A 27,008-nucleotide genomic window follows, 5' to 3' on the forward strand; every position below is an offset into this window, starting at 1 on the left:
TCCCCTCTTTTTTACCCCCGTCCAAATTCCCCCGTCTCATACATCTACCAAAAATCTTTTCTTTATCTTCAACAATTTCACTTGCCTGCTTCTGTAATCTTTTTTTAGTGCACTTATAAATATATCCAGCTTCCACTCTTCCTGTCCACCCTCAAATCAATCTCCCCCCCACCTACCCTGCCTTCCTTCGATTGCTTTTTCAGGGGCCTTTCTTACCTCCCTCTGTCCACTCTCCTTTAACAAGGAACCTTAACAGCAACACTATCTGAATTGAACCTGTGTCTTATACACTCACACACACCTGAACACAAACACACACTGGTTGTGAGCTCATGTAATGTACCCATGCTCATACTGGCACATGATCCACACATGACCAAATATACACACTCACAAACTTGCATTCTCTCTCTCTCGCTCTCGCTCTCTCTCTGTATATATTTTAAAACTATTTTGCTAATAAGAAAATGTATATTTACCAAAATATATTTCTTCACATAATGTTTCTCATATTCTTCTTTACTGCATGTGTGGCTGCAGCCATATGCATGTCATGATCATTGATGTTTAAACATATCTGTTAAGGATAATCTTTCTATAGTCTAAATGTTTTCATTCCATTTAACATTTATTTTACACATTTTTATGTTCTTTCTTTCTCTCTCTCTTTCTCTCTGTGCCTTATTTTCTCCTTTTCCATTCTTTTTTTCTTCTTTTTTTCTTTTTCTTCACTCTCTGGAACTCTGTCTGGAAGTTAGTGAGGAGCTGAATGGCCAGGGTAGAAATGATGTCATCATGTCTTTATATCATTATATTCTCCTTTTACCTTTTTTAGTCACATAGCCCCAGAAGGGTGGGGCTCCGGGCATAGATTGGCTGTCGATGAAGTGACACACACACACACACACACACACACACACACACACACACACACACACACACACACACACACACACACACACACACACACACACACACACACACACACACCCTTTAACCCTGCTATATGCCCGCTCTTCTTCCTGCAGTCACAGTCCTTTCCATCTGAACACCGTCGGATTTTCCATGACAGAGGCACTTTAATGGGCACAGTCAGTCACATTAGTTTTGGGAAATGCTGCATAACGCCTGTTGACGTACAGTGGTTAATACTCTACTTCATGGATTCTCAGGGTAATCATGAATCGCGTTTTGTGGAGAAGCTTCCAGGGAAAATTCGTGCATAAATATAAGTGCAGTTCTTATCACCGTTCCTTGTAGGAGGGAATGGTACTATGACACTTATCCATGAGAGGAGAGGAGTCGTTGCTCCTATGAATAGTACAATTGATGGAGTTTGTTTGGGGTCCAGCTGAATGGGGCCGTTTGATTCAGAACATCATCCCGTTCTGAATCCCTAAAACCATCAGTCACCACCGGTGCCAACAAGCATCTTTTCAACTACTTTTCCACTCACCCTAATAGTTGCGCGTGTGCGCATGTGTGTGTCCCAGTATCAGTAACCATATACGTGTACACATTGAGTGACTGTTTGCTGTACACAAATTTTCCACACTTTGGAACATACACAGGGTCCTCACAAAGACACACTAGGGTTTTGATGTGTGTGTGTGTGTGTGTGTGTGTGTGTGTGTGTGTGTGTGTGTGTGTGTGTGTGTGTGTGTGTGTGTGTGTGTGTGTGTGTGTGTGTGTGTGTGTGTGTGTGTGTGTGTGTGTGTGTGTGTGTGTGTGTGTGTGTGTGTGTGTGCGCGAGCGCGAGCGCGCACATGTGTGAGTGCAGGCTGAGTAAACCCCACAGTTGTTCCAGGCGCAGGGTGAATAAAGGTGCCTTTTGTCAGGCAGGGGTTGAGTTGGGGGTGGGGGTGGGGTGTCCAGTCTGGAACAAGCATGAATGTTCCCTCAGTTCCCTCAGACATCACACCTCCCTGCCTACTTTCACAGCACCATTAGAAGAGAGAGGCAGAGAAGGAACGAGAGGAGAGGAGAGGAGGATTATTTCTGCAACAGGATGGGGTAGGGAGGGGTACCAGGGTGATGGTGGGGAGGTTGAGGGGGAACCGGGGTGGAGGGGGGTGGGGCTTGCGGCCAGCCAGTGAGCTCATTGGAACAGCGCGTTGTTTTATCCTCCTACCAAGCGTGTCGTTTTTGGAAGGCATACGAGCCGCTGGCTAGCCAGCTCCCTCAGTCTCCCAGTACCACCGTGCTGGAGAGGAGCCCCCACCACCCCATCACCCCCACCACCACCACCACCGCCACCACCTCAACCCACGCCCCCCCACCCCCCCCCTCCATCCATCCCTCTCTCCCTCCCTCTCTCCTCCCTCCCTCCCTCCCATTCTCTCATTCAGAGCCAAGGCTTGACTGACTGACTTGGCTTTACTGACTTACTGACCGGCCGCCCTGCACACACGAGCCCTCGCTGGTTGCCCTTTCGGTAGGTCAGAGCTGTCCCGCGACCGCGCGGGAGAAACTTCAAACGGAGACCTCGCTTCTGCTCACTGCTCTCAGCTGCTGCAGCACCACTGTGTGCTCCCCTGGTTCATGCTGTTGATTTCCTAATCTGCCACATCTGGGTTCAGCTCACCTCACACCACCGTGCGGTTTCTGAGGCATTTTCTACCATCTTTTGCTGCAGTTTTTTTTTCTCCTCCTCTTGTACCTGTAATCTTTTCTGTGCATTTTGTTTTTAGTGGTGTGGGCCTTTTTTCATCTCATATCCACATGCTTGTTCTCACACACTGGTGGGAGCTGAGTGTGGAGCTGAGTGGACAGATTAAAGAATTTCACACTGCACCGTCGCTGCACAGAGACACTGAGAAGAAGACGAGGACTGAGAGGCAGAGAAAGACAGACAGAGAAAGAAAGACAAAAAGGTGGAAGAAGGGGGAAGGAGAGCAAGTTATCCTAACTGGACTCGCGCTATCTCTCTTTTTCTCCCTCAGCCGACCGGAGCTCCTCCAGTGGAAAATGACCCTCTGGGTGCACTTCCTCCGGGATGGGGTAAGTCCACCGCGCGTGCACACACACTTTCTTTGCATGCACCTTAATGCCCCCTCCCCCACTCATACAGACAAACACCTATATTTGTGTTCGCTAGGCCGATCGGCCCGAGAAGCGAAGCTTGTGTTTTCGCCCCTGTCCGTGTATGTGTCCATCTGTCCGTGTGTCTGTGCACAGCTAATCAGAACTTTGCAGAACGTTTTATCTGTACTTACATTCCACACAGAAATTGACCCCAATGGACCCTGACGTGATCCATAGGGGTCCATTTGGTTACGTTTTTTTTTTTTGCTGTGTAATTGCATCGCTGTTATTTGGTTACTGAACCACCAAGCAACAAAGTTGTCCTGAGCTGAACCTGTTGTAATAAAATGGTTGAATAAATTGCCTTTTGCCAGCGAGTATGGAGTTGACTTGACAGGTCCTGTGAGTGTGATTTGTAAGGTTGGTTCTAGTTTGGATGCTGCTATTCAAACCATCATCATCGGAGGAGGCGCGAGTGAGAGCCCCATACATAGCCATCATCCATTACTGAACCTCTGAGTCATGGCTGGTTTTTATGTGAATGTTATTTTACATCACGGCCTGAATTGACCAGTTGGGGTTATCAGAACTTTGGTTTTCCTTCTTCAAGGTCATGGTGTGAATGAGAGTCTTGGTAAGCATAGAGTGAGAGAAAGGTTTGACGTGTGTGAGCTTCTCTTCCCTTGCAGAACAGCAATACCTGACAGCAGCAGACACATATCTTACTTATAAGCTACACTAGGGAGAGATCAATTGTTAGTTGGCTTGATTAGCCGCTTAAGCCTATTTTGTACTTGGGCTATTTGGAAATAGCCAATCTACAAGCTCACAATGCATTGTGATGCGACATGAACTTGTAGATCTGTTACTTTTAAAACATAGATGAAAATCTTCACCTATAATGACAACCCCATAATAGGGACCAATGGATTAGTGATTATAGCTGTGAAGCTCAGATAAATGTTTCTTTTTGATACACTACCCATGCTGATTTATAATGTACATGCACAATGCACATACCACTTCCTTTGCCTCAAATCCCACAAATTACAGAGGCTGTGTAGTTGATGGGATTCTACATAATCCAATCTATTTTCAAACCCGGAAAAGGACATTTTTTTTATGTGCAGAGTTAAATCATACACACTGGCAAATTCCGCCCTGCTAACGTTTTCACAAGCTAATTCTCTTGCTGTTGCTCTCCAGCCCCTCAGTAATATTCTACCCGTGATGCCTTTTCAACATGCTGTGGTGTCTCAGGGCGAAAACCACAATTATATCGCTGACTCAGATTCACTTTTCATGCATGTTCTTTTTCATCTGCGGCCACGTCTGTTTCCCCTTTGCAGGGTCAGAAAATGAAAAGAGAAAAGGCTAAAAGAAATAGGGGCAACGGGAAGGAGAAGGAAGAGATTGTGGGGGTATGAAGAAGGGGGGGGGGAATTGTTTGAAAGACTCGTGCGAGCATGGGAACAGAGAAAATAGAGAGAAAGGTGGGCTGAAAGAGCTGCAAGTAAAGTCTAATTTATACTTTGTGAGTTTTCAAAAGTTCTCATTTTCATCATACAACACAGGAAGTATATATTAGCCTTACGAGTTGCAATGTGAGCGCTACTGTTTCTGCAGCCTCCACACACGCCTGTTAATGAGAAAAAGATGTCAGAGAGAGATGGAGGGAAATGGGGGAGAGGAAAGGGAGGGGGCTGGAAACCAATGGCTCAACACAGTACTGTGCATATACACACTCGACCTGGCACTCTCTAAACCTCACTGACTTGTGCCCTATATTCTCTGTCCAGGGCAACCAACAGTTACCATGGTATTGTCTCTATAACGTGACCATAAACCTTTTCTGCAACACCTCCCTACTTCTTTCACTTGTGGCTAGTTCACCTCAGTCACATTTGCTCTCTAACACCCCAACCTGCAGACACACACACACACACACACACACACACACGCGCGCACGCACCAGCTCACAAGTTTGCATGACCTAGAAAGGCAAAGGTGGACCTGCGTAAGGCATTTTGGAACAGCCACAGTGAAATGCCACACAGACTCGTCACTTTTCTACCAAGACTGTGAGATTCAGCTGTTCTCCTCTTTTCTCCTCTCTTCATCTAACTAAGCATTATAAGGCCTGTCATCATGCTCATATGATCCCAGTAATATTCCACAGTGCAGGCCTATGTTGATAGCTGTTGTGGTTCTTGTTATAACTTTTACTGTTGTTCTGGGCGTCTTTCAGCCAAGTCTCATGCAATATACTCTTGCTCCTTGCGGTTTAGAATCCAAATCATAAACTTCATTGAATGTCATCCTCTCTTTACTGTCAGTCTCCTGTGTGTCCTAATAATGCACAAATATTGTTTTCTGTTGTGTTCAACTACAGAGAAGCGTCAGGACAATGGGAGAGTATACTTTGTCAACCACAATACACGAACAACACAATGGGAAGATCCACGAACCCAAGGGTGAGACTAGAACTGTGTGTGTGGGTGTGGGTGTTTGCTAAAATTGCCTGCATGTTGGCTTGCATGTCTGCCTTTGTTGTATGCATTTGTGGATGTATAAGAAAGCATTATTGACATTCACCGTTTTGTTTGATTTAGTTTAACCCCAGAAAACAAACTGGTCGCTAGAACACCAAGTGCCATGCTGTCACACCACATTCAGTCACACCATCACACTGTATTACAACCAGGGATGAAAGATCAACATATTTGGGAAAAGCCCAATGATTGGTCTTTAGTAATTTTTTGGCTATTTCTTAGCAGGTTAGTAATGGTTTATTACTGAAAATACCGACTATTGAAAGTCTGGGGTTATGCAAATAAACAACTTTTTTTTTTTCTGCACAGAAATTGTACATTTACATTATCTGTTTGTTGATAATGTGATCATTTTATGGCATCGGCCGCTGTTCATGTGTCAGTCATGTCACTGTCTTCCCGTAAGACGTTTTATTATTATTATTTCCACTTCACTCACATTTATCATCCTCCCCTTTCCCCGTCAACCGATTTAAAAGAGCAGTTTTATGACGTGCAAAGTTAAATGATATAGGACTCTTTTAAGAAATTAACCTCTGATATTAACCTCTAAAAGTCCTCAGGGGAAGCAAGCAAAATAGCCATAGCTTCAGTTCATACACTTCGAGTGTACTTGAGAGACCTGATCGCAAATACCTTCTGGTATAAAGGTGTCAGTGACTGGCATCTGAATACGTCAAAGCATCCTTCAAAGACCAAAGGAACTCACCATCACATAGCTGTAAATTGTGGTTCATAATGAGGGATAGTGCAGATTTTAGGGTCCAGGTTTATTCACCTACAGTAGGGGTTGTGGGGGAGGAACGGTAGGAAAGGGACAGTTCAGTATGTCTGTATCCAGGGGACGAGACCCACCAGCCGGGACCGTGCTCACTGCCCTCTCCCTGTTGCAGGATGATCCAGGAGCCCCCCCTGCCCCCGGGCTGGGAGATGAAGTACACCGCCGAGGGAGTTCGATATTTTGTGGATCACAACTCTCGCACCACCACCTTTAAAGACCCTCGTCCCGGGTTTGAGTCAGGGTAAATATTCACTTAGACCCCCTGCTTTGTTTTAGGTACAGTGTACTTGTACAGACCTTAGGCAAAAGCTTACCTTATGTCCTTAGGAAATGGTCTCAAGCATCAAGCCAGTTTTTACAGCAAAGCAAAAGCAAAACCAGAAAGAGGCCTTGGTATCTGAGTTACATGAACTCTTGTTTGAATCCATATTGTGCTGAAATGATGTCACCTAGGTCTGGTATGTAGCAAATTATCATAAACAAAAGTCCCCTCATTTTCTGAAAACATCAATAATACAGAAATAATACTCTTAGTTTAATGCCGTCCTCTTCCTTTCTTTTTCGCAGAAGGGCCCATTTGTTAATCTATCACTTTGTCGCGGCCATGTTTCATCGTTGCTTGACTTTTTGGAATTATAATTTCTTTGTAGAGCCATTAAAACAAAGAAGAAATCATTTCTTCGAATTGCACACAATTAACTTGGGTGTTTTACATCAAGTAGTCGTGTTTTATCATATGCACATGTTCATAAAATGCAAACACCACACACCCTGCCCCTGTCCTAAAGCTCATAGATGTGTGCCTTGCTCATAAGTATTCTTATTTCTACCCAGAAAGTCAGGTCATAATGTGCTAATGTGGGCTAACGGCTCCATAACATCCAGCTCTGATATGTATGTGTAGCTCTGCGCATTTTTGTGTGTACAAGTGTACATGCAAGCTGGCATGCTTTGTGTTCATTTGCGTGCATGACTGTTTGTCTGTACAAATACTGTTTGTGTGCGCGCGTGTGCGTCTGTGTGTCTGCAAACTACTTTTCATGCTGATGTTTCAACATACGAAGGTCTCCATGCTATATTTTTAGTCCGCTGGTCACAGACAGTTCTCAGAGTGTCTTAAGTGTTTTACGTTGAATACTAGGAGTCTGTATCTGTGGCCAGTACATTGCCGCTGCGGTCTCCATTTCCTAACCCAAACCAAGATGTGCCTGGCAGCACTTGCCAACCAGAATCCCACTGCATTAGAGGCCTCTTTTCTGTACTCTGGCCTCCACATTTTCTCTCTCTCTCTCTCTCCCTTTTAGTATCTGATGATCTGTCTTTCAATCGCTCCTCTGTCATGTCATTTTGCTGTGTCCTTTCTTGTTCTCATCTTTTTGTGTCCCTCGCTCTGTCTCTCTCTGTCTGTCTGTCTATCTCTCTATACTTTGTCTGTCTGTGTGTCTCTCTTCTCTCTCTCCCTCTGTGTGTCTCTCTTCTCTCTGTCCCTCTCCCCCTCTCTCTCTCTCCCCCTCCGTGTGTCTCGGATTCTCCAGTGCTGACAGGGCACATATCCAGTCTGTGTGCTGTGGGATGGTGGAGATTATACTAACACAGCTGCATGCCTGGTCTCACCTACGTCTTATCCCTCTTGCAGCTTTCTTCTCCCTCTGTTACTGTGACTGTTGTTTTCTTTGCACACCAGGCCCCACACACACGCATCAAGTATCTCAGACCAGAATGCCACTCAGCTTAAGGATTCATTTACTTTTGGCGTTGTATAGTCCTTGCAATATTGGCGAACATGAGGAACTTTCTCCTGGAGCCAGCAACCAGAATGATTTGAACGTTTGATGGCTTCAAGATGTGTAAATATGGAGCTGCTTGGTAGAGAATGAATGGGTCCATGCAATGTTTTTCTGATTATTTCCTGCTGTTTATGTGCAGAACTAAACACGTCTATGGTCACAGTGGAGTATAGAGTGGTGACCAGGCTCTGGGCTTCTGGATACGCATTGTTTCAGCCTCTTGAAGCGTTTATAGCTGGAGGCTCTCTCTCTCCTGACCCCCTTCATTAGAAGTCACTGTGCTGGGCCTCAACTGTGCTGCCTCATGCAGTTTACTCCAATACCACCTCTCTGTGGTATCTGTAAGCAGAGATGAGCATTACGCTCTTTGTACTTGACATGTCAGAAATGTAAATGCAATATAGCAGGGTGGGGATTTCCACTGACTCCCCTTGTTTTAACAGTGTCAAATTTAAATTTCCCTTTCCCCCCTGTGTGTGTGTGTGTGTGTGTGTGTGTGTGTGTGTGTGTGTGTGTGTGTGTGTGTGTGTGTGTGTGTGTGTGTGTGTGTGTGTGTGTGTGTGTGTGTGTGTGTGTGTGTGTGTGTGTGTGTGCGCGTGTGTGTGTGCGCGTGTGCGTGTGTGCATAGGTCGCGGCAGGGCGGTTCCCCAGGTGCATATGATCGTAGCTTCAGGTGGAAATACCACCAGTTCCGCTTCCTGTGCCATGTAAGTGCTGACTCAGACCTGGCCTACAGTCACAATAAAGCTTTGGTTAGAATGATTTTATAATCACTGTAGACAAGTTATTATTATTTATTTTTTTATCTACACGCCTCATTTTTGTGTGTTCTTGAAATAGAATGATAGTTTGTGTGTGGACATTGTAATTGAGGACGTTTTGGGGAAATAGAGGGTTGATATGCCCATAAATGGAGATTGCTGTATCTGTCAGTCCTTATCCCTTTTATTCCCATATATGGAGATTGCTGATGTCAACAGCATATGCCCATATATGGGCATGCCCCTTTTTGTGTCCATACATGGAGTTGACTGATTTGTTTGCACCATATTTGGGCATGGCTGCATTGGGAACACCTTATATGGTTATGGCTGTGTCATAGTCACATGAACGTGATGACAAAAGGGCCAAAGGTCAAAAGTTAGCTTGTGTTGGTAAAAGCTGTGTAAACTATACTTATACAGTAAGTACAGTGTTATAAATGTCTCTGTGGTCTCTGATCTATATTATCCAGCGTCCTCCCCAAGGTATTTCTTGAAAAGAAAAACCTACGTTAAACAGCAGTAATACACTTTACTGTACTATATAATGCGGCAAAACAACTTTATAAGGGGGCAGGGAGTTATTGACTCACACATGTATTTTTTTTTGTTGGTATGTTTCTAGTCCAATGCATTGCCCAGCCATGTCAAGATCTCGGTGTCCAGACAAACACTGTTTGAGGACTCCTTTCAGCAGGTAAGAGCCTCACACTTCACACATATCGTTTCATTTCATGTCATTCAGTGTTGGCAAACATAGGAGCACAAGACTCAATGTACAGAATACCCGTATGCACACAAGCTGGGAAACTAGAAGGGTGCCTTTTTTGTTCAATTATGAAGCTGTCAAAGCAACATTTTAGATACTTGTTATTTGAAGTTCTTTTGGCATTTGATTTATTTTCTTTTTTTTTACCACTTTAACTTTGGCATCCCAAGTTTAGTCATTATAGGTGAAAATGTAAAAAAGAAAGAAAAGGTTTGAAAGTATTTTGATTGTAGCAGATCTACAAGCTCATAACATACATAAAATATCAAAACATAACAAGTAGTTAAGTGGTTAAGATGGTTACTTATTCATTCATCTTTGATCCTGTGCATGACGAATACACAGTACAGTGCACAATATTCTGACATATTAGCAAATTGATTGTCTAGTGACTAGACAAATCAATTTGCTAATTATGACCCGACCCTAGTCCTTGATTTGACTATTTGTAGGTTAGGACATTTGTTTTAACCTTAAACGCTGTGAGTCAATGTAGCCGTTCTTCTTTTAGATCATGAACGTGAAGCCATACGACCTGCGTCGTAGACTCTACATCATCATGAGAGGAGAGGAAGGACTGGACTATGGGGGCATCGCCAGGTGAGAACACCCACTCCACAAGCTTTGGCGTTCTTGTGTCTTCCAGCCGATGTGTGCTTGTTCTTCCCTCCAACCAGCCTTTTAATTGTGGCCATACTGGCTCAGTCATAGCCCTTGTCTTGTGTACTGTCAGATTGTGTGTGTGTGTGTGTGTTTGGTGTAAGTTTTTTTTTTAAGGTAACTGTTTTTCAATCATTTATGTCCATTTTGGTGATGGGTTCCTTGTTTATTTGGTTGTTGTTGTGTTTTTTGCCATCCTTTCACCTCCGACCCCCCCCCCCCCCAACCATCCTTCAATATAAGTTTATGTCTCTCCTCCCTCCGTTTCCTATTACTATCCTACCCTCCTCCCTCCCTCCCACCTCCTCCACCCATCCACTGCCCCTTCCCATCGTAGTGCCACTTGCATCTGTTGAGTTCCAGTCCCGCCTCTCTTTATGTGTCGTTGGGCTTATTGTTTTTTTTTTTTTCTGTTCTCGTTGTTTCTTTGGGGTTGTGTCTCTGTCTCCGGTGTCACGTCAGTGGTTTTACCCTATGGTAGGTGACGTCATGCTGTTCTACCACAGGGTAGAACCACGGACGGGATGTTGGGAGGTGTCTGCGTCCGTCAGTCCGTCCGTCCCTCCGTCCTTCCGTCCATCCGTCCGACCTCAGTCCGACACCCTCCCCCTCCCCCCCACATACCCACGGGGAGGGAAGGGCAGGGGAGCGCTTGGTGGTGGTGGTGGTGGACCGGGCTCTCATTCTTTCTGATAGATGCATCTTTCCACAATCCATGTAATGCTTTTCCATTGTACCTTGTTTATAAACAACCACATATGTTTGTCTTCATGTCAGTCAAAAGCCATTCATGATGTGTGTGTGTGTGTGTGTGTGTGTGTGTGTGTGTGTGTGTGTGTGTGTGTGTGTGTGTGTGTGTGTGTGTGTGTGTGTGTGTGTGTGTGTGTGTGTGTGTGTGGGTGTATTTTCATTTGTCTATCTATGTACACACTAATTTATCTCTAAACCCCATTACATAACCTAAATGGTATTCTGACAGCCTGTATTCTATCAAGGTAATCCATAATCTTAACTTGTTACGTCCAGCTCTCTGTATGTCGGTTTCTCTGAAGAGGTACAGCCCTCTCCCAGAGTATGCATCAGACACATTCTGAGCCAAGTCATTGATAAGATGGCACATGGGAACACAGTGAATTTGGCATTCACACACGTGGAATGTTTTGTGTGCACGTTATCCCATTCACCCTACTTATCACTGCTTATCTTGAAACATTACTTCCACGGGAAAACCTGCCCAGTCTAACTCTGAAGCTCCTATCTGGGAATTGGGGTCCTCAGACATTCCAAAATACCACACATATTAGAAATACCTGGGAGAGATCCGACTGGCCTGATTTGTCTTGTTTAAGCTGAACCTGCTATTCAGAGAGACCTCTGCTTTTGGATCCTGTGTGACTCGAATTTGACTTCACAATGATTAGTTGCATTTGCTTCTAGGGGTGCAACCGTTAATTGAATTAATTTATTAAAGAAAATATCCATCCCTATTTTGGGAATGTAATTATAGGTGAAAATGTAAAAAACTATCAACTTAAAGATTATTAATTCATTAATTAAATAAAATTTAAAAAGTAAAAAATATCGTAAAAGTAATCAATAGAAAAGAAAGATAATCGATTGTTGCAGTCGTATTTGCTTCAAATGGCACTAGGTTGTAATAAGAATCATTGCTTGCTTTGTGTTTCATCATGTATTTTTTATATATAAAAACTATCCTATATAACATAATTGTTTCTATTTTTATTTCACTTATTGCTTTTTTATCATTTGTTTCTGTCTTTCATGTTCATGTTTTGTCATTATTTCATGTAAACAGTCTCACCTTTTTTTTCTTTGCTCGTCTGTCTGTATTTGTTGTTACTCAATATATTTTATTTGTTGTATGTTTTATGTTATTGTATGTTTTGCACTTTCATTTAACCCTGTTAGTTTCTCACCAATGGCAACTAAACGTAATAATCTAATTTTTAATTTTCACATTTGGCCCTTTGCTATCAAATTTTTGTATTGTGGGACATTGTCTCAGACGGCATTCTTATTAGAAATGCAGTTTTTGAGAATATCTCATTCGCTGCCTGTTGTCAACTTTTTTCATGCCTCTCTCTATAAAGCTCTACCTTGTCTAAATTTCCTTTACCAACCACTTGAAAAAATAGCCGATCAACACATTGTGAGCTTGCAGATGGCTATTTTCTGGAAGATTTAGTGTAGCCCATTGTAATAGGGTCAACTAAGTATAGGGTTTAAGTGGTTAATACCTTTTGTCTGCCTCCTCTCCTCTCCCCTCCAGAGAGTGGTTCTTCCTGCTCTCCCACGAGGTGCTGAACCCCATGTACTGTCTGTTCGAGTACGCTGGCAAGAACAACTACTGTCTCCAGATCAACCCCGCCTCCTCCATCAATCCAGACCACCTCACCTACTTCCGCTTCATCGGTCGCTTCATCGCCATGGTGAGCCTGTCACTCCAAAAAACACACCAAAACTCAAGCTTAACCATTAAACACTATACACTTTGTTGTCATGTCACCTGTCGTGATTTTCATCGGATGTTCACCTATTTTCGCCGAATGTTCGCCTATTATGACATGTCCACAATAGGGACTCTAGGGATCGTGACGTTTCCTTTTCAGAGATATGAGAAGACGGCATAAACTTTACATTGTGTGCCGAGGTTTGTCCTGTTACGTCCGTTCAACGTCATCGTTGTGGAACAACTGGGTTCAGAGAGTTTGGTTATTTTGGGGGTTGTGTTTTTTTTCCCCCCCTAAAAAAATAAAACATTAAGCACACAAGCAGCACAGAGAGAAGTGTTGTCTCCTCTCGTGTGCATGGATATATTTATGAGTCGTCGTCAGATGTGCGCGCACCCCAAACAAGTGAATACGTCTTTTATTCTCAGGACGCCCCCCCCCCTCCCCTCTCCTTGTCTTGCCAAGCTTAACTACTTCTCTCTCTCTGGGACAAACTCAAGCTGTAGGCCGGAAAACCAACACTCTCCACTACTCCTTCTACTACCAGCCCCCCACACCCCCACCCAACACCACCCCCCTCTTGAATGACCTCACTGCCGCACCCAGCCCACACCCGCCAACAAGGGTCTATATTTAGTCTTAAAATGCATTTCACTGACTCGCCTTATAAAGATGCTCGTCTCTCCCAAGTTTGTAGCTACAGTGCCACACCTACTCTCTCCTCTCTTTCTCTCAGTTTTCTTCCCTTTGTCGAGCCTCGCCTTGTTGTTTCCTCGCACTTAACTCGCATCAGACACACCTGTTGCTTTACTTAACTCCTCTCTCGTGCATCTGTCTGTCCAACTGGTCGTGTGTGTGTGTCATATCCTGTTTCTGGAGTTGCACGTGCAGGACTGTACAGACTAGAGCTGCAGTGAGTGAACAGACTGTGAGTCAGTCGGTCGGTCGGTGTTGTTGTTGGAGAGTTGGTACACTGGGCTCTCTGAGATGTTTTAACATTAAACAGCTCTGTCTGCTCTCAGCTCTCCTCCGGGCCCCAGCCTCCACTTCAGGCTTGGATGAATCACCCTACTCACACTACGTCCTCCATGTACCCACACACGCCCACCCAACCACCCACCCACCCACCCACACACACATACACACACACAGACACACAGGATTGTGATGCAAGATGCTAGTTGTTTGAGCATGGTTGGGGGTTAGAGAGTGTCAGGGACCTTCACAGAGAGGGTGAGAGAGAGTGTGTGTGTGTGTGTGTGTGTGTGTGTGTGTGTGTGTGTGTGTGTGTGTGTGTGTGTGTGTGTGTGTGTGTGTGTGTGTGCGTGTGCGTGCGCGCGCCTGCGTGCCTGCATGGGTACGTGCATGCTCGAGCACATGTGTGCATGTGTGTGGGTATATACCATATATTACTATCCTTATGGGAAGTTGGGAACCCCAATTAGAACCTCAACATCATTTCCTTGGGCGGTACTTCTGCCAAATTCCGGTACTTCCGTTAAGACGAGGCCCAGCTCGCATAGGCAATGTTATCAACGTTAGCACACAAAGTTCACATTAACATTTTATTACACCATGTATTTCACTGTAGTCCAAGGTAAAAGGATGATGGAATGCAATTGCCTGAGGATTTGTATAGTTTAAAATATATTGAGATTGTGTCTCTAGAACTTGAAATGAATTGTCATCCTGAAACATTTTTAAGTGAAAAGATAAATCTTGCCTGAAGACGATACGGGAGATAATGTGTGTTAATATGTATGTGTTTGTTACTACTCGTCCATGAGCATGTTGTTGACTATGTATACTGTATATATGAGTATGTATTTATGCACATCAAAATCCTCAGTTCCTTTAACTCTGAGTGTCTTGCAGTGCTTATGTGGAACATAGGATATAGGATTTAAACCATTCTCCTCTGTGTCTGTTCTTTCTACAGGCCCTGTATCACGGGAAATTCATCGACACAGGGTTCACTCTGCCATTCTACAAGCGCATGTTGAACAAGAAACCCACACTCAAAGACCTTGAGTCCATAGACCCCGAGTTCTATAACTCCATCATGTGGGTCAAGTAAGTAATGCACAACCATGTTTTGCATGTACATACTGTCTGTGTGTGCGTGCAGTGTGTGTGCGCACGCAATATGTGTGCATTTTTTTATTTTATTTTATTGTTTTAGTCTGTGTGAATATGTTTTTGTATGTCTTTACTTATATACATACTGTACTCGTGTGTTTGTGTGTCTCCAGAGATAACAGCCTAGAGGAGTGTGGTGTGGAGCTGTATTTTGCTCAGGACATGGAGATCTTAGGGAAGGTCTCCACACACATGCTGAAAGATGATGGAGAGAATGAACTGGTCACAGAGGAAAACAAGGAAGAGTACATCAGGTTAGACCTCTTCTCTTCTTTCTTCTCATCCTTCCACTTTGTTTTTTATCTAACTGTCCTTGCACTTTAATAATTAAACCGATGATGATTAAAGAAATAACCAAATTTAAACTTGAGTTAGGTTTGGAGCTGACATAACCCTCGGGTACCAATGTTGACATTCATATTAGGCTGGGCTCTAATTTATATTGTCACTCAAGTGTGCAAGTTCCTTGCACACTTTGACTCTAGGTCTACTTTATTTACTACATTAATTTGAACACTTATCCAGTACAATATACTGACAATTTAGCTTTGGTGGAGCATATTTCCTGTAACTTTACATTATGAACATCAAAGAAGTTGTTGTACTGACTTCTCATACTACCTCTCTCCCTTCTCATTCCATTTTCCTTCCCTCACTCCCACCCTCTTTTCCCTCCCTCCTTCCTTTCACATTGCCTCCCTTTTCCCGCCCTCCCCGTATGTCTCTTTGCACCATGTGTCAGCCTGTTGACCGACTGGCGGTTCACCCGAGGCGTGGAGGAACAAACCAAGGCCTTCCTGGATGGCTTCAATGAAGTGGTGCCACTTGAGTGGCTGCGCTACTTTGACGAGAAGGAGCTGGAGGTGAGTGGCAGCAGGGGGTCTGGAAATGGTTCATACTCATACCAGTCAGTTTCCACTTCCCTTATGTTTCACCAACAACTGTTATTTTTAAGTGGTTGAGTAAAAGGATCTTCTGATGCCAAAAGTTTAACAGTGTTCATTCTTACTGCTCCAAAATGTTACGGCATTTAAACATTTTTAAGCTACGCTTTGTTACAAAAATTGCTGATACTGGTTGATGGATGACTATTTGATTTCTCCTTTCTTCTTGTATTTTAACTATCAGCATTCTATACATGTTCTGTGATGATTCCCCCTGCCTAATACAAAAGTACATTTTCAGCTCACATGTCGTGATGCGATGTGTTGTGAGCTTGTAGTTTGGCTATTCGTTTTTCTTCCCAAGATAGCGACGCCAGGTTGAAAGTTGTTAATTCTGTGGGTCTTATAAATATTTAACCAGTAAAGAGTTTGTGACTAGTAAATAATAAAATAACCTTCCTTTGGAATACAGGTTCTTGGCTTCCGTCCGACAGCAACATATATTTTTCAATAGTTGTGTGCAGGAAGTATCCTGTTAGTACTCAGGTCTGTTGTTTGTCTTCTTTCTGGTGCAGTGAGATGCAGACAATACATTTACTAGTCGTCGGATAATGTCCTTCTTACACCAGTGAACCGCATCCAAAAGCATCCCTCCTTAACACATTGAGTGCCAATCGCGTAGACCTACGCGAACCTATTTAAAGCCGCCACGTGCCAATCGCGTAGACCTACGCGAAGTGGTCTTTTTTTTTTTTTAAAGTTCACATTGCACTGTAGGCCTCGTTCGACACGACGCATTTCATTGTAGCACCGCCGGAAACGGAATTATCCGCGATCCAGTTTTGCCGATCCCATCGGCCTCCATTCTAAAGCGGACACTGAAACGCCATTTTCTCTTTGTAGTTTTTCTCGTCGCTGATCACTGTTTAACATAAACCGTTCTAACTACAAGATGGCGATTCCGTTTTGCATGGGGTTTTCACTGGTCAACGCAGTCGGATCTCCGCTGTGTTAACAAACAGTTTAGAGCTCAATCTTAAGGATTTTAACGAGATCTATGGCGACGTGAAAAAAACTAAAAAACAACAATAAAACGCTGGCACTGGTGAGTACATTATGAGATTAAACGCTGGCATGGAATGTGTTAACAAGAGGGCGGTTTGATCATCACTGGACCTAATTATACTCTAGTCCCGTCAACAATCGGCGGTCCTGCGTCCATGCATAAGCGGTGCACTTTACCTAATTGTGATGTGTGACCACATAATTGGGTGGGATACAGCAAATAGGGTTTTAAACTCTAATCTGTGTGGTTGTGGCTCTGTTTGATCCTCCAGCTTATGCTTTGTGTGATACGTACCAAATAATGTTGTTTTGTACTTTGGTTCTGTGCTTTGTCTTCCTGGCATCCTTGGTCTTCCAGTTGATACATGGTAAAAATCCTCTGTGTTAATTTATCCGTTTGCAACTCAGAAAGGTTGCAAATGTAACCAAATGGGTACACTCTCAGAGTTAATAACACTGAGGATTTTACGGTGTACTACAAGAGAAGAGTCACTTGGAATGATGTCAGAACATTGTTATTCTAGAATTGTTCTTTGTTCTTAACTGTTGGCCAGTTAATTATATGCCACATCTTACAACACTACGCCATGAACTTTATCAATAGCTAATTAGTTCCCAACTCTCCTGTTGAAGGTGTGTGAATTAATCAAATCGTTCAGTGTAGCATAGCATTGCAGTGAAAACGTGAATACGTTAGACCTCCACAGCACATAAATGATTATAATTGTCTATTCTTACGACTAATATAGTCTGATTCACCAGCATTCATCTTGTATATCTTTCATTTCCATTCTTTGTTCTGGCATGATTCGCACGCTTCCATCATGTTTTCTTTTTTATGCAAGCCTTTTTTTTTTACCTCTGGCCCTGTGTCCGTTTATCTGCCTATTAGCTGGTATCGGGCAGAAAACTCATATCTCCATATTTCAACTTTTTATGTTTTTTCATAAATGAATTAAAGGATTAAAGCGTGTCACACAAAAGGGGTGGAAATACTCCAAAAGTTGTGAAAATGCTCCAATAATTGAAGCTCACACAACGTGAGCTTATTTTCACTATTTTTAAATGTTTTAAAAACAATAATGAAAAAGGAACGGTTTTGGATATACAAGGTTTCCACCCGACAGAGATAATATTGTGTTCTTTGTGTTTGAGCTTGTGTCTAATGTGTTTCTTCTAGCTGATGCTGTGTGGCATGCAGGAGATTGACTTGGCAGACTGGCAGAAGAACACCATCTACAGACACTACACCAAGAACAGCAAACAGATCCATTGGTTCTGGCAGGTACGCAACTCTGTGTGTGTGTGTGTGTGTGTGTGTTTGTGTGTGTGTGTGTGTGTGTGTGTGTGTGTGTGTGTGTGTGTGTGTGTGTGTGTGTGTGTGTGTGTGTGTGTGTGTGTGTGTGTGTGTTCATGTTTATATTCACACATCTAGATAATGTGTGTATACTCTTGTGTATGTGTGTGTATGCAAAGTGATGGATGTGCATATGTGCAAGCGTGTTCTCTATAAACACCTCTTGCATAACCCAATCCAAACACAATCCTCCTCTGTAAATATAATATCCTGTGTGTGTGTGTGTGTGTGTGTGTGCGTGCGCGTGCATGCTTGTGTATGCTTGTGTGTGTGCGTGGGCACGAGCGTGTACGTGGACACGTGTGAAGGTACAGCATTGGTTCTCAAAGTGGAGTCCTTGAGGGGGTTCCAGGGGGTCCCCAGCGAAATTAGTTAATATATAGCTTTACATAACAGTTAACCACAATATACATCTGCTATTTTTAAGAAATCTTTTTAAAAAAATGCACTTTATGGGTGGTCCGTGGCACAAACTATTTTCTGAAGGAGGCCCGCATCCTAAAACGTATTAATTGGGGGTCCTTGACATGAAAAGGTTTGAGAACAGTATAGAGTTATTGTTACTACTATTGTTACTCTTTACAGTATGTATTGTACAGTATATGTGCTGTAGCATAATGAGAGGATGTCTTACTGCAGGTGGTGAAGGAAATGGACAATGAGAAGAGGATCCGTCTTCTCCAGTTTGTCACAGGAACCTGTCGGCTGCCTGTTGGTGGCTTCGCTGAACTCATAGGTAATGAATAGTGATGTTCACCACTCCAAAATTCTTTTATTGGAACTCCTCACTTCTCAAAGTTAACCACTTAAAGTTTTAAACCCTCTATTCTTAGTAAAAACAGATGTGAGTTAGAACTGTATTTTGACCACTGTTTTCCATCTACACCATCTACATCTACAAGCTTGTAGATCGGCTATTTTTGGCCCCAGAATATTCCCCAGAATAGGAATAAGTGGTTAATCACTAAAGCTCTATCTCAGGCAATGTGGATTTGTGTCCCAATCATGTTATTAACAAAAAGAAGAAAAGATGTGGTTAAATGTAGCAAGTAATTCACTGACATAATATAAATACAAGTTTGAATACATATAGAGCAGTATCAAATGTATATTGGAAAAAATTGCTTGAGAGATACAACTTCTGATTGGAAGCCATGGTATGTTTCTCTGCACAGGAAGTAATGGTCCCCAGAAGTTCTGTATAGACAAAGTGGGGAAGGAGACTTGGCTTCCAAGAAGCCACACCTGGTAAGTGCCAACATGTTAGCACTTTGTCTTTTCCTTCTTCCTTATATTGATGCACAGCATTGGTCAACTTCAGTTGTTTTTAATTGTTTTAAATATTTAAAAATGTACTTATCATGACCAACAATGTACTTATATGTAGCCTATGTAATAACCACAAGGCCCAGGCAGTTTTTTATCTACTCATTGATTTTATTTCATGTTTAGATCTATTTTAGCTTGCGTCTAGGCTTGAGTCATTGTCACAAATGAATTCCAAATCCCACCAGCCATTTAATTTCTCGTCTGTCGTTTTAGGAATAGAATAGATCGATCACTACCCTGCTGGTTAACAAGTAGGAAGGTTGAAAAATATGCCAACTAATTTGAAAAAAATAAATTAACTCTGGCGTCCCTATTTTGGGCATGTCGTTATAAGCGAAGATTAAAAAAATAGTCAAGGACTATTATTAATTTCTACACCTCGAACGGCAGTGTTGGGCTGTGAAAATAGTCAGTGTGTGTACAAGCTGGTGCATTGTGAGCTTGTGAATTAACTAAGTCTTCTGACGCTTAAGTTAATGTGAGCCAGTTGTGCTCACCTTACAGTATCACCACATACTGTACCTACTGGTGGATAGTAACGAAGTACATTTACTTGGGTACTGCACTTAGTACATTTTTTGAGTGTCTTTACTTTACTTGATTATTTGTATTTTTTGATATTATGACTCACTACACTATGTTTCAAAGACAAATATTGTACTTTTGACATTGTGATTTAACTTTGTCAGAGCAACTTTCACTTGTACTGCAGTTGGGTAACATTTGACCAGGACTATGCACTGTATACTATGACTCACGTACTGGGGTTGAGTGCTTTGTCCACCACTGGTCACCACCTACTGTAATAATATGCTGCTGTTTGCCTTCTTCCCACAGCTTCAACCGTCTGGACCTCCCTCCCTACAGAAGCCTGGAGCAGCTGAGAGAGAAGCTCATGTTTGCCATCGAGGAGACAGAGGGGTTTGGACAGGAGTGAGAGTGAGAGATGTTGAAGGCTGACAGAGGGCCTGGAGTGAGGAGAGATGGGGAGAGAAGAATTATGTTGGGATAGTTTTTTTTCTTCATTTTTTTTTTGTTTGTTTTTTTGTTAATCAGAGATAGGAAATCTCCCGTCATCTGTGCATCTAGCCCCTCACTTTGGGATGATGTTTGTATGGGAGACAGTACCGAACCACAGGATACCGGGAGTCTGGAGACACGGGCATAGAGCAAGAGAGGGGGTTCTGTGTGTGTGTGTGTGTGTGTGTGTGTGTGTGTGTGTGCGTGTTTGTGGATGGATGTGTGTGGATATATGTGCGTGTGAGCATGCACAATATCTTTGCCATTGTGAATATATGCTTACAAGTTTGTGAGTGTTTGCGTGTGCATGAATGTACACTTGTGTGTATGCGTGTGTGTTTGCATGTCAGTGAGCGGATGGATCATGCAGAGAAGTATTATATATGACTAGAGTCCCCGTCTACTGCCCTCTGACCCCACCTCGTAGGCTGCCTAGACACGCGCCAAATACAGTCAACAAGACCATAGTTCTTAATATCAGCAGCAAATTGCAATGACAGCACAGCTACATGCAAATACAATATATCATATCTATCAAAGAGAAATGGACATTTTAAAGTGGAATGAGAGAGATTGTGATTGTGCATGAGAGACTGGGTGAGAGAAAAAGTTTGTGTGTGCATAATAAGTGTCTATATGAGAGAGAGAGAGAGAGCGAGAGAAAGAGAGCGTAACGTTGTGATGCCTGGTGTATCTCTGTAACAGGCCAGAGAGGTGAGATGTGATTTTATTTTTTATTTTCTGTTAATTGTGAAATTCACCATCTTTCCTGTACATAGCTAAAATAAATGAGATTCCAATCTTGAACACTGATTGAAGCAGTTTCATAAATAAACACACAATTACTGTTCAGCATGTATAAAATGTTATAAAAGTAATCTGACACCACACAAGACGGAAAGTGATTAAAAGTACAATAGGTATTTTATTGGCAACATTTCATAAAATGACATTCAGGAGGTCAGTGGGCCCTTCAGGGTATTACATTGTCAGTACATAAGTTAAAAATAAAATAAAAGTCAATGAGATACATTATGTGGGATCTCGAATCACCCTGCACTGTTAACCCCACTTGAAAACAAATGGTGTTCACTCTCGGTAACAGCAGAGAAACAGTACTGTATGTTTCATTTTTAACACATGAAGCTTCTTATCTTAGAACATTCAGCCTAGCCTGTAACCTCTCTTTCATTAACCTTGACCTGCGCTGGGAGCATGGGCAGTCTCTGTAGAAAATCTTTATGTCTGCAGTCCTGTACAACAGTTGTAAACTCACTGTGAGCTCTGATATGCTCAACACATGAATGGCATCATTATCCCCGCCGTTGCGACCAATCAGGCCCAAGGAGAAGGAGGCAGTGGACTTGCCAGTGCGCCGGCGTTTATAGCACATAGCGGTCCATACGTGGCTGGGCACACCGACACGACCTCCTGATATGGTTCTGGAGTTGTCCTGTACTACTACACCTGCAATAAAAGGCATCAGCACTTTATCTTGTAGAAGAATACAGATATCAAACACAAAATATACGTAATATATGCAATACTCTAATGCAGTCAAATACATTTGTAAACATGGACGGCACGTTTCCACAGCCGGAAAATCGAAACCACCTGTGATTAGTAAAGATAACTGAATTCCCAGAATAACTGGAAATTATTCTTTTTCTTTTTCAAAACGCATAAGGTTTGCAGTATGTGGATATATAATATAAGCTCCAGCATTCTCTGGGTTCACAAAGTCAATCACCGATTAATTTTACTGTATATGGAACCGCTTGCAACCTCTTGATATCAGGATTTATCCCTCTAGTTTCTGACATCAGGAGAGACTTTTTCATATTGAGCAGATTGTCCACAACCATGGGATTAACAGAATATTCTTTAGTTGAGTTGTATTCCCTTTAAAGTCCAGTGGTTAATTTCTCAAATCAAGGTTTTAGAAAACATATTTTTTAAGACATTCTGGAAAGGGCATGAGCAAAATACTTTAGAATGTGTATAGTGTATTATCTTATGTATTGAGCTGGTATAAGTGATTGAGACCCACTTCTTTAAGAAGTATATCCTACTACAGAAATGTTTATTTGTATATCCCACTGCTGAGACGTGTCTAATGATATTTTATATTCCTCTACTATAATTATACCTGTGATAAAGTAGGCAGTGCCACTCATGTGTCCCACCAGTTGTTTGAGTTGCTCCTGTCCTCTCAGCCAGGCCTGATGGAACTTGTGGTCAAAGGGTACAGCATTGGTCAGCGTGAATGTGGACAGAGCACTGTACATACTGTGGTAGTTATAGGGGTTCAGCTGGCCAAGTCCATATTGAGTAGTGCTTTCATAGTCACTGAGAACAGCCTGATTTTGACTGATGATGTCAACATGTCCCCCAGGCATGGCCATCTCCTCACTGATTAAGTTAGAGAGCTGCAGGAGATGAGTTCAAGTCATTGTTGCATAGTTAAGCAAAAACAGATTTTAGTGGGGCAATGTGGTGAATTTCAATTGAACAATTCGCTTACACTTTATTTGAAGCCTGTGTCTATAATGCATTATAAACATACTTGTAATGCATTGTAATCTCCTTAAAAGGTTGTATAATTGTAGTTATAAGACTCATACGTGCTCAAAGATTTATAACATTAATCATAACATAGTAGGCTAAAGCATTTTTATAATAACTTACGGTCAAGTCTCATAATACTTTATAGTTGCTGGTCACTCACTGACTTTTTCTTTTGGCCAGATGGATATTGTATTATAGTGATCATAGTTCTATACATTGTAATAATTTTATAATGTATTGTAATCACTGTTTTAGTGCATTGTAGTGGGATTATAAGTCAGAAGCAGCTCCCCCTAGACGTGGCATTCAGTTTACACAATTAGTTTTTAATGAACTCAAGTAAATGCATTTTGGGTAATAAGGTCAACCAATCAATTTAAGTGATTATTGTGTGCTTTAATTAAAGTAATTACATTCCTGGAGGTGGAGGTTCATTCTGCCCATAGGGGCAACCACAACATTTGTGAAAAGTTCAACCTTTTGTTGTTGTAGAGAAGCTTTTTCACTCCAGAGCTTCCTCGTGTCCTGGCGGCTGCTACCTGACACAGCACTGCGTATTGCACCCAGCCTGGCGAAGAACTGCACTCCAAGGAGCACGCTTTTCTAGCTTTCACTTTACTTAAAACATCCAATGACCACTTATAATGACTTTTAATCACACTATAATGCATTATAACAGTGATTATAATGCATTATAAAATAGTTTGAGTGACCAGCAATTATAAAGTATTGATACTTCATCTTATTTAATTATAAATGCTTATATATAATGTCTTATGATTATTGTTATAAAGCACAAGTACTCTAATGCTTACAACTACAATTATAAGCATATTATAATGCATTTATACATTACATAATAAATAATTAAAACATACTCCAGATTGTGTTATGATTGTTATAAAGCACTTTAAGTATTTGCAAGTGCTTATAACTGTAATAATACAGTGTTATAATAAGCAGATTATTTGCATTATAAGTATGTTTATGTAGACATGGGCTTCATAGAAAGTGTTACCAAGAAGGCAAGTATGACTCGACTGGCTCATCGAAATAACATATGTGATGTCTGTAACCGAGTGGTATACAGATTTAACATTTCATTGATTCATAGTACAATGTATATAGTGGAAATGGTCATAGTGAGTATGGTGCTAAGAAAACCTGTCAGTTCTGAGCTACAATGTATCATTCATCATCATCATATCCTTTATTTAACCAGGTAAAATTCTCATTAACATTTAAATCTCTTTTCCCAGAGTGACTTGGCAAAGAGAGGATCATGAACATTGTTACAAATGTAAATACAAACAATACAGACTATCACACACTACAACCAAGTGAACACAATACTACAGGTAAAATGCAATACAGAAATACAGTCAAGAACTAAAACCTAATGGAATTTACCTGAGGTTCAATAAACCATGTTGTGTTTTCCCTCACTGCGGTAACTACCTCTCGTACAAAGCAGTCCCCTCCGCAGCCATGCAGAACATAAGCACTGTAGAATGGGATCCTGACACGGGTGGAATACATTGAAACAAACCTGTAGCCCCACATGAATCTCTGGCAGATTCTGACTGTGAAGGGATCCTCATTGGCCAATGTGGGCTGAGTCCTCTCATAGAAGGAATAATCACAGTTTGGAGTAAAATCAGTTTCCACTTTTGTGTAAGAGATAGAAATATATCCAAGTATAGATAGGATCAATAGGCCTGTTGATCTCTTGGCAGCCATAGCAGCAATGACTTTAGTCAAATAACAACACGGTATGTGATAAATGGTGTGACAATTTTGACCAATAGAATAATGTCTGTCAGTCAATGTTTGACTTGTGTGTTTGAGTAGCTACAAAGGCTGCCAAACTAAGTGTAAAGCAGAGCTTGGTATGATTCGAGCAACCAACACATAAACTAGAGCATTGATTCCCATTCTTTTTCATTTCAAGGACCCTCATAGTTTACTATGCATAGGTCCCCGGACCACAGTTTGAGAACCAGTGAACTAGAGCATTGGTTCTCAACCTTTTCAGGCCGCGACCCCCCAAAATAATCATATTTGAACTTGGGACCCCCCACCCTGACAAAAGCACTTGGAAATGTAGGAGTTGAGGCATTACATTTAGTTTGACTCGGTTCCACAGATAAATGTTATGAAAATAGCAGATCTACAAGCTCAGATCGGCTATTTTCATAATTGTTTGCCTCTTTCTTATATTATTTGCCAATTTGGCCAATCAATGTTTGACCAGTTTTTATAGTAGGCTATAAAAACTTTGCTTTGTTTGTTGATTACTTTTGATGCAGTAATGGTCTTTTTTCTTTCTTTTTTTTTTTTTTGAGGTACAGTATCAAAAAGGTCTTAAAAGTCCTTAAATTGTCACTTCAGTTAAGAACCATTGAACTAGAGTGAACTCTTAGTTGAAGCTGTGCTGTCATACTCATCCTCTGTTGTACTAGGCCTACTCTTGTTTGTTCAGTTAGCCTATTCCTCCCACATTTTGTCAACATAGTGTAGTGACGGTGTGACCAGTGGGGTGAACAGTCAACGGAAGCACCATGACAACGACTTTATCTGGAAACAGGTTCAAAAGCTCCAACCAAACTTCAACTGAGCTTCAACTTTACTGTCACATATCACAGGTTTACAGGTGTAAAAAAAAAAAGAATGTGGGTGAAACTCTTTGTTTTACAAGCTCCCATCATTTGCAGTTTTCAAGAAAGGGGAAAGGGTAATATAAGTAGAGCAAATATATATATATAAATATATAGTATATATATACATAAGGTAAGCCTTACCGAGCCATGAAGCCCGTAGGGCAGGAGCCTATATCTCCTGTTTCTGTAGCGTGAGGTGGCTTGACGTACATCCCCTGGTCATGATGCTAGCTATGTCACAGGGACTTACCCCCAATCCAACCCTTGATGCTGAGTGCCAAGCAGGGAGGCATTGTGTCCCATTTTTATAGTCTTTGGTATGACCTGGCCACTGGCCAGGGATGGGACCCCAACCTCCCAATCTCAGGGACACTCTAACCACAAGGCCACTGAGCTGAGCAATAAGGTGCACGGTTAAAAATGGCAATGGAATGATGCAGTTAAAGTAGCAGCAGATACAGTATAAGAACCCAGAAATGCATATAGTATAAGACCAAACAGAACTACCCTTATCGACCATGGTTTCACAACCGATTTAACATAAGACAACATAACACATCAGCCACAACACATCTACAGTAGGCTATTGGCCTACACACATTTCCCGACTCAATACCCCAACTGTATAACAATAATGCTGGTGTGTACAGTGTGTGTCCCGGGCCTGAGGCCTACTGAGAAGTCATTCCCTTATCCAAATTCCTCCAAACAAAGGTATTGTTAAAATACTGTACATAAAGATTATATTATATATGTTTTTATTATTGTGATATATTTTATCAGACAGACAGACAGACAGACAGACAGACAGACAGACATTTGATAGGCTCAATGCACAGCAGCCATATTATCACTTCCTTCACAGGTGTTACCAATGATACTAATGAAGGCTCTGTTCCATTTAGTGTAGCACAGTGGTTTCCACGACCCCCATAACTCTGAGAGTGTACAAAAGGAACCAAATGTACCCTTACGGGTCCATTTGGTTCCATTTGTACACTCTCAGAGTTACACACCTGTAAGGGGCCATTTGGAAGCCCATGAGGGTCCCTGGACCCCAACTGTAGACCCACTGGTGTAACAGAGTGTTTCCAGTGAGCCAACATGCACAATATCAGCACCCTGACTCTGTTTGACCAGAATGGAACAGAGCCTTCATTAGTATCATTGGTAACACCTGT

The 27,008-nt window shown here is 42.1% G+C and overlaps 1 protein-coding gene across 2 annotated transcripts in view; it reads left to right on the top strand.

Annotated features, from left to right (window-relative positions):
* Window positions 1-21,406, top strand: part of wwp2 (WW domain containing E3 ubiquitin protein ligase 2) — a 52,619-nt gene extending 31,213 nt beyond the window's left edge. Inside the window, exons 11-24 of one of the 2 annotated variants that reach the window (XM_084059724.1) lie at window positions 2,943-3,000; window positions 5,417-5,498; window positions 6,470-6,598; window positions 8,773-8,851; window positions 9,531-9,602; window positions 10,186-10,274; window positions 12,625-12,784; window positions 14,745-14,878; window positions 15,058-15,198; window positions 15,687-15,807; window positions 18,074-18,178; window positions 18,890-18,986; window positions 19,426-19,498; window positions 20,417-21,406. In XM_084059724.1, coding sequence (XP_083915850.1) covers window positions 2,943-3,000; window positions 5,417-5,498; window positions 6,470-6,598; window positions 8,773-8,851; window positions 9,531-9,602; window positions 10,186-10,274; window positions 12,625-12,784; window positions 14,745-14,878; window positions 15,058-15,198; window positions 15,687-15,807; window positions 18,074-18,178; window positions 18,890-18,986; window positions 19,426-19,498; window positions 20,417-20,516 — 1,440 coding nt within the window. In that variant the 3' untranslated portion in view covers window positions 20,517-21,406. The remainder of the gene's footprint in view (window positions 1-2,942; window positions 3,001-5,416; window positions 5,499-6,469; window positions 6,599-8,772; window positions 8,852-9,530; window positions 9,603-10,185; window positions 10,275-12,624; window positions 12,785-14,744; window positions 14,879-15,057; window positions 15,199-15,686; window positions 15,808-18,073; window positions 18,179-18,889; window positions 18,987-19,425; window positions 19,499-20,416) is intronic. The other variant, XM_084059725.1, reaches the window with a different exon arrangement.
* The last annotated feature ends 5,602 nt before the right edge of the window (window positions 21,407-27,008 follow it).

Source organism: Gymnoscopelus microlampas (genome assembly GCF_963454915.1).
Source record: "Gymnoscopelus microlampas genome assembly, chromosome: 6".
Lineage (NCBI taxonomy): Eukaryota > Metazoa > Chordata > Actinopteri > Myctophiformes > Myctophidae > Gymnoscopelus > Gymnoscopelus microlampas.